We start from the raw sequence: 11,179 nt of genomic DNA, 5'->3' as shown, positions 1-11,179 counted from the left end.
AGGACAGAGGGACCCTGGGCCCAGTAGGGAATCAGTCCTGGGAGGCCCTTGAGTGGGACAAGCATGACATGAGGCGTGTCCTGACTTCGGCTCTGGGTCCCAGAGACACTGAGAGCTTGTTGTAAGGAGCGGCCTTCAGATGCAGGGATGAAGGCACAGGCCATCCAGGGAGTGCAGGTGGGCAATAGAGGATAGGCCTAAGTGACCCGAAGGAACCCATCTCAGGGAATCCCTGGCCTTTGTTGCCTGATGTGCCATCCAGGATCGTTTCCCATGGTTCTCAGGGCAGCGAGGGCTTTGGTCTGAGGGACCAGGCCTGGAGACAGCAGAGAGAGGAACACAAGATGTGCTGAGGCTCAAGCTAAGATCCCTGAGGGAGGACTCAGGGAGGGACCTGGACTCCAGAACAGGGACAGCGCACTGAAACCTGCCCCTGCTGTCAGCCCTGTGAGGCGTGTTGGTGCCAAGTCCACAGGCAGTGTGTCAGGACGTCCGCATCCAGGTCTGACAGAAGCGGGGGCCATGGTTTAAAAAACGAGGGGCAGGGGCTAATGGGACTGGATGCGAGGACCCGGTGGGAGGACATGAGCGACCCTGAACCCCAGAACAGCATCAGGCCTGGGAAGCCCCTGAGCGGGAAGAGGACAAGTGGCATGTCCAGACTTCCACATCCGGGTCATAGAGCGTCTGGGGGTTCGGGTAAGAGGCAGATCAGGGTCAGCAGCAGGGAAGGTCAAATCCTCCCGAAGTCAAGGCGAGAACCCTCAGGGAGAACTGCGTGGACCCTGGACCCCAGAACAGAGTCACCGACGGGAGGCCATAGGGCAGCTGTCGCACCCCCACACTTGGCCTTGGATCTCACGGATGCGTGGGGCTGTCAGAGGGGAAAGGACTGGGGACAGCACAGGGCAGTCCCCGAGGGATGCAGGGTGAGCGTTGAGGACCTTAGAGCCTAAAACAGACAGTGATTTTGTTGCCCGTGGGCTCCTTCTTGGATGTCCCCCAAGCTGGGGGGAACATCTGAAGTGTTCTTGACTTCTGCACCCAGGGTCTGAGGGAGGTGAGAGCCTTGGTCTGAGGGTTGTGGCCTCAGGTCAGCAGAGGGTGGAGCCCCAAGACTCTGAGGGAGGACTGAGCAGACCCCCACGCAGACATAGGGGTCCCAAATGAAGTCCTGCCCCGGTGGTCAGTCCTGCGAGGCCAGGCTGGGAGTCAAGAAAAGTAAGCACCCCACTTTCTCCCCTGGGTCTCCGCGGGGTGGTGGCGTTGTTCTGCAGGATGCATGCTGAGGATAGGAGAAGGGATAGTTCCAGCACCTGCCGAAAGTAAACGTGAGCACCTTAGGGACAAAGAGTGGACTCCTGCCCCTGGACAGAGGGACCAACCCCCGATCTGAGCTCCTTGTGAATTGGGTGGGGTGCAGGGGGAGGGCGTGGATTGCTGCGTCCTCACCCTTCTCTCCCAGCCCTCAGGCACGAGAGGACCATGCTGGGAGAGGTCTCAGTCAGGTCATCTGAGGAAGCCCTCCTGGGAGACACACAGGAGTCCCTGGTACTGCCAAGAATCCATGTGGGGACCCCTGAGAGAGGAGGGGCTGGGTCCGAACCCACCCCTCAGGAAAAGGAGGAGATGGCCTAGAAATCTGGCCAGGCCCTACCTGAGAACCCTGGGAACCCTGGGTGGAGCCTGTTGGGCTGAGCCCCTCCTCCTCTCCAGATCCCTGGTCTCAGGGAGGGGAGGGCCTGGGCCTGGGCCTGAGGGTCTGGACTCTAGTCAGTGGGGGAGGCAGGGACCTTGGCCCTGGCCCTGGCCCTGGCCCTGGTGGGGATGGAGGTGAGAAATGAGGGCATGCCTCCCACAGCAGGATCCCTAGGGACCAGGCTTGCCCTGCTACTTCTCTCAGCCATGGGGAGACAGGAAATGGTGGGCTAATTGATTTTTCCCTCTGGCGTCCTCCGGAGATGAGGCCTCAGCACAGGGCGGGTGAGAGTTTTCCCAGGCCTTCCGTGGGGTCAAGGTATCGAGCAAGAGGCACACCCATCCCAGCACAGATGGAACCCCGAGCCTGGCCATCCCTGGACATCCGTGACAAGCCCTGTGGACCTTTGGCAGTTGTGGCCAGATGTGGGCCTCCTAGCTTACCTTCTGTGGAGTCTCAGGGCTGCGTGGCCTTGCTGTGATCCTTTGGCCTCAGTCCCACGTTGGGTGGGGCCCAGGCTCTGGCAGGGGAAATAGCCGCCTCTTGAGAGGCCAAGGAGGGGGCCACCCAGCCTGGACTGGTGGGGACCTCACAGAGTCCGACCCAGCCCTCCTGTCTGCACCCTGAGGTGCCCCTCCCTTTCTCCTCCAGGGGCTTCAAGAACTCAGAGTCGAGGTCTCTGCCTGAGGCAGGAGTCCCTAAGGTCACAGAGCAGGGGAGGCGCAGGGGAGTGCCACAGGTCAAGGTGAGGACCCAGGGGCTTGCCCTTCCCATCCTCTCCTAAGCAGGAAGCAGCCCACTGTCAGCTCTGGGACCTCAGGCCTCTGCAGGCCGGCTGGACTCTGAGGAGCCATCCCACCTCTGTCTTCAGGTTCAGCCCGACAGGCGCCATGTCCCTGGGTCGGAGGAGTGAGCTCTGGCAGCTGGAGGAAGACCCAGTCCCGGCCCAGAGCCTGGTGGAGGCACAGCTGTCCGGGGCTGGGGAGGAGGGGGGCCCATGTCCCTCCTCCTCAGCCTCTGCCTCCTCCCAGTCCAGCCCCTCTCGCATCTCCTGCTCTGCCCTGTTTCTGGGCCCTCTGGAGGAGGGGTCTGCTGCTGGGGGCCCAAGTGCTCCCCAGAGCCCTCAGAGTGCCTGCCCCTCCCCCACTGGCCTGGCAGCCACTGCATGGGGCCAGCCCCACCATGGCTCCAGCAGCCCAGATGAGGAGGGGTCGAGCGGCTGGGAGGAGCCCGAGGAAGCCCAGCCCCTGCTCCAGGACACAGTCCAGGGGAAGGCTGCTGACCTGGTGGCGTTCCTGGTGCTCAAGTATCTCACCCAGCAGCGCACCAGCCAGGCAGAGATGCTGGAGGTGGTCGGCAACGACTACCAGGACGCCTTCCCCGTGATCTTCGGCCAAGCGTCCGAGTGCATGCGGCTGGTCTTTGGCGTGGATGTGAAGGAGGTGGACCCCAGCGACCACTCCTACGTCCTGGTCACCGTCCTGGGCCTCACCTGCGGTGGGTTGCCGAGTGGTGAGCAGGGCATGCCCAAGACCGGCCTCCTGGTGGTGCTCTTGGGGGTGATCGTCCTGGAGGGCGACTGTGCCCCGGAGGAGAAGGTGTGGGAAGTGCTGGGGGTCATGGGGGTGTACGCCAGCAGGGAGCACGTCATCTACGGGGAGCCCAGGGAGCTCCTCACCAATGTCTGGGTGCAGGAAGGGTACGTGGAGTACCGGCAGGTGCCCGGCAGCGACCCTGCCCGCTACGAGTTCCTGTGGGGTCCCAGGGCCTATGCTGAAACCAGCAAGTTCCAAGTGCTGGAGTATTTGCTGCGGGTCAGTCGCGGGCAGCAGCCTTCGTCCCTGGCCCTGTGTGAAGAGTCTGTGAGCGATGAGGAAGAGGGGGCCTGAGTCCCAGGGGTGGCCAGGCCCTTTCCAGGCTTTGGTGGGGCCAACAGATTCTCCTGCAGGATGCTGGGCGGGAAGTGAGGCTGCTTGCTGGTTCTTTCCTGTTACTGTGTGTGTGTGTGTGTGTGTGTGTGTGTGAAGAGGCAGCCCTGGGCTTTCTAAGGAGTGCAGGGCCAGGGAGGGTTGGGAGAAGAAAGCGGGGCAAGGAGCCTCCTTGGGGGGGATGGGAGGGGGCTGTTCTCTGTGATGACTCCCACATGCAGAGCTTGGTGTCCTCGAGGAAGCTCTCCAGTGGGGTTCCTTGGCATAGAAGGTTTCATCCGCTTCGGCGGCTGAGTGTGTGAGTGACATCCGCCCCCCCCCCCCCCCCCCCCCGCCACAGCATTTGTCCTTACCCAGTTCAAGAGTTAAGAGTTTTGTCATGTTCTCAGGGCACCTGGGTGGCTGTTGTTTAAGCATCTGCCTTCAGCTCAGACCATGATGTCAGGATGCTGGAATCGAGCCCCACATTGTGCTCCCTACTCAGTGGGGACTCTGTTTCTCCCTTTCTCTTGTCTGTACTCTCACTTTCTCAAATAAATAAATAGAAATCGTTAAGAAAAAATGAGTTTTGTCATATCCTGGAAACCAGCCTGGTCCCCTTGCCTCATTGTTTGTGCTCGACTGAACTCACAGGGCATTGGCCTAGGGAGGGGTTGGAAAGGCGAAAGAACAGAGTAGGCAAGGGATGGGGGTCAGGGACTGGCGAAAGGAAAGTTTGTCGATTCTTGCTTGTGATGCTTTCCTGTCTGTCACTGTGCAAATGCCAAAGGCACACGCAGACGTGTGCTCCTGCATTGGCTTGGTCCTTCACGAAAGGAGGAGAAATGTCCTCTCAGCACAGAGGGAGTCCTGCTGCCGGCTCTTTGATTCCCAGATAGGGCTGAGCTCTGCTCTCTGGAAGGCCCTGTGGGTGAGCAGTGAGAACACCAGGAGAAGCAGGACCCGTCCCAGGCATAGGGGACTGTGTCCAGCAGCCGCAGTGCTGGCAGGAAGGAGGGGAAGGATGCCCTGAGCCCTGTAGAAGGGGAAGCAGGGTGAGGGGGTGTGGCTCCTGGGGCGAGCACTGCAGTGCAAATGCCCCTGGCCCGGCCTGGGTGGCTGGGGAGACCAGAGGGGCGCCATGATGGCTTCTGTGCAGCTGGTCACCAGGAAGTTGGTATGTGACAGTGACGGTATTTGGATATGGGGTCCTTTGGGGAGAGAGCCATGTCTGAAATGGATAAATGGTCTGAGCAGTTTGCATTGGATTCTGGAGAGGGCCGAGTACTGTCCTGCGGCAAGAAGGGTCAGTGTGCTGGGCCGCTGTCCCATTGCTTTTGAAGTCAGTGAAGATTTAGTGGCTTTATCCCTGTCCTCTCCAGGAATGTTCTGTGAATGACACTCTCTTTCCATGGGGGAATGGAGAAGTCACTTACAGCCCTGCTCTCCCTGGGCTGGGGGACCCCTCGTTGTCTCCTAGGCCATGAGAGTTCCTTCGGGTTTCCCGGAGTTCTCCATGGCCAGTCCTAAACAGTGGCTGGGTGTTAGTGGGAAGGAATGATGGAACACCAGAGGTCTGAATGGAAGAGGAGCTCAAAAGAGGAACCGAGTTGGTCTTCTCCTGTTACTGGGGGTCCTATGAGTTAGTTGCACTGAGCTGGGCAAGAACCCCTGCCCCACCCTCACCCTAATGGAATGATCTGTCCCCCTAGAGGCACATATGCAGAGAGCACGATCCGCTTTGTTCTCTGAGGTGCCACTTGAACTCCAATTCCGTGATACGTCACAGCAAGGGAGAATGTTTGGAGGAGGGGGTGTGGTGGGTGGAGGTCACAGTAACACGGGGCAGATCTCCCAAGCACCACGGCTCCACGTCTGCCAGTGTGCGCGTGTTTGGACCTCTCCCGAAATGGGACAGCAGCAGAGACTCCCAGGTTAGGGTTCCGACCTTGCACCAGAGGAAAGAGAACATTCTAAGCCTCCTGAGATTTGGGAGGTTATTACCATGGGAAGTGCAGAAAGGGGCTAGGGTGTGAGGAGGGCAATCACCCCCGCTGAGGTGCAGTGAACCACAGCCACGTGACTGTGCAAATTCGGGAAAGTTAGATGCAATCCTGCCCTTGAAGCCCGTGCCTCTTGGTAGGTGGGCACTTGGAAAAGGTGAGAATTTCAAGTAAATTAGACTTTCCCAGGCAGCCCTCTCAGAAATGAGGGGGTTTGCCACCACGAAGTAGGAAAGGTGCTTTGGGCTGAGTATGTAGTACACAGGAGTGAATCAGAGAGACGTGTAGTGCTCGGGCCCCTCTTCCTCCTGTCCCCAGCCTCAGGGGGATGCTGCGTTGCCAGTCCTCATGCGCTTAAGAAGGCTCATGTGGCAGAATCACGTTTGTCACAGGCAGTTCTACAGGAGGCGCCCCAGGGGCCATGGATTCATTCTTTAGCCACGACAACACAGAACAGAGCGCTCTGTCTCCTCAGCTGGACCCCGGTGGCAGGCGGATTTACCCCTAGATGGGACATCCCCGCCGTGTGTGCCTTACTGCCCTGGGCAGGGCAGGTGGCGTTCCCCAGAGGAGCCACCGCTCAGGAAAGGGGCTGCAGGAACCCTTCGTGCCCCCTGCACCGTCAGGTCTCTGAGCTAGCCTAGCAGTCGCCTCAGGGCCGTGATGCATCCCTTTGGGGAGCCCAGCAGCCAGCTCCCCATTGGCCGTGCTGGGATTGGAGGGTCCTCCTCCTGGGGTCCGGCCCGCAGCCCCCCACGTCCCCTGCTGTGTGCACTGCCCCGTCTGTCCTGAGCCTGGCCTCAGTCTGCAGTGTCTGGGCTGTTGTCCTCCTCTCTCCCCACTGCCAAGTGCTCACTCCCCAGTGCGGGGTTCTCTTGCACTCATCTTGCCTGGGGAGTCCCCAGACAGGAGTCCCCTCTCATCGTGGCTGTGCTTCCTAAAGAGCTGGCTGGACAGCCCGGTGGGGAGAGTCCTAGGGGCCTGTAAAGGACGGTCATCGCCATGTGACTGTGAGACTGTGTACCATGATGAGTTATTTTCAGAGGACTCCTGTGTACCACCAACCGTTTCGTGAAGCCGGTGGCCTTGTGAAGCTGACGCTGAGGCTTCGCTTCCCCAGGCAGAGCCAGAGAGGGGGTGTGCACCTGTCAGCCAACCCCAGAGCCAGCTGGGACCCCGGTGTCTGCAATCGGGCCGTTGGAGCAGAGGAGAGACTAGCAGAGATTGGCGGTGGTCGCCGGGACGCTCCCCCACACACCCCAGACACCCCCAGACTCAAACGAGGAGTTTGAAAGCAGCCGAGCAGGAGGGGGCTTCGGGTTCCCAGGCGGCAGGCTGTGCAGAGGGTTGGCCGCCCCAGGAGATGTGGAAGGAGGCGCACGCCCACCAGATCCCATCTGGACAGCCCTGGCCGGAGCAGGGGAGGCTCATGGGAGCGCAGACTAGACCGAGGTGATCTGGAGTCTGGGCGACATCATGAGCCGGGTGCTCCTGGCCCACATTCCAAGACCAGAGCCCCTGGGGCACTCCAGGATGGGGGCAGGGACTCCCTGCCAACAGGGCCTTTCCATGTTCCTTGTTATAGGGAACTATGGGTCCAGCAGCGGTCTTGCTCAGGGTGGATAAGGACAACAGTCGTGGAGCAGCTAGGACACGCCCTGGGCCTTCTACCCACTTTCTTGGAGTCACTTCTAGGATGCCGCTGTTTAGCCACAGCCTCCTGTGAGTACACACGCCACCCAGGTCCTGAGCTGTCCTGACCAGGGCAATGCAAATCAGACAGGGGCTCCCCAGCCTTGAGGACTCTCAGTCATTGTGTTTCTGCTCTGAGAAGCCGATGTTTTCCCCCAGGCATAGCTAAAGCCTGCTCTGCACTCTTGTCTCCTTTTCCAGGAGTTGAGTTCCTGCCTGGCTCTTGCCAGACCTCCCCTGTGGCAGCACCACTGCAGATGTCTTAAAGCCCTTCTTGGGCAAGTACGTGTTTGCAGGTCTACATCTGTCATCATTGGGAGCCTCCTGCTATAATCCAGGGAAGACCTCTGTGAGGCCAGGTTCGGGTGGTGGTTGCAGGGCTTGAGAAAAGGAATGGATTCCAGAGATGTTTATGAGATGGAAGAATCCAGACTTGTGTATGATATGGGCTTGGGAGTTAAAGGAGAGGAAAGATGTAAAGAATATTCAGGAAGGGTTTTTTTTTTTTCTTCACGCTGTCTGGTTTTGTGCACTTGTGTTTTCTTTTTTCTTTCCTTCTTTTTTTTAACCTTCCTGTTACGTTTTGTTCAGTTTCTTTTTGTCCTTTTTATTTAAAAATTGTCAATAAACTCTTTATTTTAAACTATCTTATTTTAGATTTGTAAAAAATTTGCAAAGATAGTACAGAGTTTGTATATGCCCCTCACCAAGTTTCCCACTATTAACATATTCCATTAATATGGTACATTTATTACAATTAATGAGCTAATTTTGATGCATTTTTTATTATTAACTAAAATACTTTACTTTACTCAGATGTCTGCCATGTTTACCTAGTATCTGTTTTCTGTTCTAGGATCCCAGTCTACAAACCACATTACATTATTTGTAATATTTCCTTGGCTGTGGCTGTTTCTTTGTTTTTGATGAGCTTGACTGTTTTGGGGAGGAGTGATTAGATATTTCGTACATTGTCCCTCAGTCGGGATTTTTTATGATTGTTTCCTCATGATTCGTCTGGAATTATGTGTTTTGGGAAGGAAGACGACAGCGGTAAAGTCAGCACATCGTATCAACAGCACATGCTATTAGCATGATTTATCATGGATGGTGTTTACCTTGATCACCTGGCTGAGTTAATGCCTGTTAGGTGTCTCCACTGTAAAGTTACTGTTTTTGGCCCTGTGTCCATACTGTCCTCCTTGGAAGAAAGTCACCATGTGTGGCCCATACTTCAGGGCTAGAGAGTTAGGCTCCACTATCTTGAAGTGGAACTATCTGCATCAACTGGAATTTTTCTCCATTGGAGATTTGTCTATTCTCCCATATTTATGTGTTTAATCAGTCAATTATTTTTCTCAGTAGAGACACATGGGTATTTATATCACACTTTGGGTTAAAATCCAACACAACTTTATATATCTCTGTTGTTTAAATTGTTCCAGGTTTGGCCACCGGGAGCTCTTCCTGTTAGCTCCTTCTGTATATACCTTTGTCATACCCCTGGAAATGTTTTTGTTTATTTGTTTTTGTTTATTTTTTAAGCACTTCTTTATTTTCAGGCCTTATAAGATGCTTCAGGTTCATCTTGCATATTTCCTGCCCCAGTTCTAGAATCAGCAACTTCTCCATAGAGCCCTTGTTCCTTTTACCGTAAAATAGTATGAGAACCATAGATCTGTGCACTAAGTATGCTCATTGTGACTGAGGTGTCATTGCTTCCAGGGTTCTTTGGTTGACAGAGGAAGGAATTACAGAGTTTGCTACCCTGTTCTCTACCCTGTGTGTATTCATATATCTATAAATATTTTTGGATTTAATCATCTATATCTGTATTAAGCTAAAGAAGTGTTTTTACTGATGTCTATGGCTCTAATCTACCACCACATAGATCATTATAGCCTCCTCCTCTACAGTGAAAAACCTTGAGATTTATAAGTTGTTTATATGTCGGTGTCCTGTTGTCTCTGCTGGGTATCCCCCAAGGCCTGATTATCTCTGGAGGAGTTGCTAAAACAGAATTTGTGGGCCTGCAAAGCAGCAGTTCAGCTCCAGAACCCCCTAGAACCTCACCAAAGTTAGACCTGCCCTCTAGGCTCTGGACTTTGAGAATCCTACCTTGCCCCTGTCTATGAAGCTCTTGAAAGGTCAAGAGTATCTCTTATTCAAGTTCTGAACTGATGAACAATCCTACTCTTGATGCTTTTGGGGGTTGAGACCACCTAAGTTTGGTCTTTCTAATCTGTCTGGAAATTACTTCTTTCTTACCAGAGCATGAGATATAGAGTAAGCAAGACCCCAAGATGAGTTTTTGTTTCCTCACCTTCAATTAGCTGTGTGGCTCAGGGCATGTTATATGAGCTTTTTTGTGCCGCAGTTCTTTTTTTCAATTCTGTATTTGAATATTCACTGGGAAGCTCCTCAAGGCTGGAAATTGGACTCTACCCAGAAGGTGGTCAGGAAAGCTAGATGAAAAACAGAGCCCCTCAGATTCAACAGCTGATAAAATTGCTATATGTTACTCATCCTTAAAACCAACTTATATAACAATATTCTTTCTCCAGTGAGTGAAATGTGAAAGCCAAATTAGAAATGTGAAATGTTTTCAAATTCTCAGATTAAAGGTCATACATCATGGGAAATAATGAGTTGATACTTTGATCAATTATGATCAGTCAATTAATAATGATACTCTCAAGCTGTCCTAAAATAAACAGCATTAAATTGCCTGTTGTGAAACTCTACTATTGCGTAAAGTATGACTGTTTTCCATAATAATACTAGGTGAATGTTGAGGGTTTTGCTGTATTCACAAGAACTCTCAGATTGGCTGGAAATGAGGACAGTATACTAGGTCAGCTTCTGTGATGTGGTATAGTGTGGTGTGGTCCAAAACATACAAAAAGAACACCTGCAAAGATTGGGATTTTAATTTTGGTTCCATACATTTAAGGAAATTTCTGTCAAATCACTAGGGGATTACTAAGTGAAGTTATTTCTTTGAAAAGATCAAAAATATTGATAAACCTTTAGTAAGACCAAGAGAAAAAAGAAGAGTCAATTACTAAAATAAAAAATAGAAGTGGGGATAGTATTACAGATATGAAAGAAATAAAAAGGATTGTTAGAGAATACTCTGAACAATTATACTCCAAGAAATTATATAACCTAAATGAAATGGATCAATTTCTAAAAACACAAACAACCAAAATTGACTCAAGAAAAAAAATTCAAACAGACCTAACAGGTAAGAAGAGTGACTCAGTCACCAAAAATCTCACAAGAAAGAACATCCCAAGACCAGGTGACTTCACTGGTGAATTCTACCAATACTTAGAAAAAGAACTTACACAAATCTTCAATTTCTTCCCAAAATATAGAAGAGGAGAGAATACTTCCTATCTCATTCTGTGAGGTCAGCATTACCCAGGTAGTAAAGCCAGACAAAGACATCAAAAGAAAAGTAAACTATCCAACATTCTTTCGTGATATAAAAAACTTTCAACAAGCTAGATATAGAGGAAAACTTTCCTAACACGATAAAGGGCATTCATGCAAAACCCACATGTAACATACTCAATGGTCAAAGACTGGAATTTTCCCATTAAGCCAAGAAATAAGAAATAAGCCAAGGGGTGCCTGGGTGGCTCAGTCGGTTAAGCATCTGGCTCTTGATTTCTACTCAGGTCATGATCTCAGGGTTGTGAGATCAAGCCCCAAGTTGGCCTTCGTGCTCAGTGGGGAGTCTGCTTAAGATTCTCTCTCTCTCCCTCTCCCTGTGCCCCTCCTCCCTCTCTCTAAAATAAATAATAAATAAATCTTTTTTTAAAAAAGCCAAGAATGCCTGCTTTTGCCACTTTTATTTTATTGTACTGGAA

At 52.8% G+C, this 11,179-nt stretch overlaps 1 protein-coding gene across 1 annotated transcript; it reads left to right on the top strand.

Annotated features, from left to right (window-relative positions):
* Positions 1-2,589: 2,589 nt before the first annotated feature.
* LOC125281773 (melanoma-associated antigen 4-like) lies at positions 2,590-3,588 on the top strand. Its single transcript, XM_048215438.1, has 2 exons — positions 2,590-2,692; positions 2,858-3,588. Exons 1-2 carry the CDS (start codon positions 2,590-2,592, stop codon positions 3,586-3,588), a joined length of 834 nt encoding a protein of 277 aa, XP_048071395.1.
* Positions 3,589-11,179: the final 7,591 nt, after the last annotated feature.

Source organism: Ursus arctos, chromosome X (genome assembly GCF_023065955.2).
Source record: "Ursus arctos isolate Adak ecotype North America chromosome X, UrsArc2.0, whole genome shotgun sequence".
NCBI lineage: Eukaryota > Metazoa > Chordata > Mammalia > Carnivora > Ursidae > Ursus > Ursus arctos.
The sequence above is the reverse complement of the archived record's forward strand: the minus strand, read 5'-3'. Positions and strand labels throughout refer to the sequence as shown.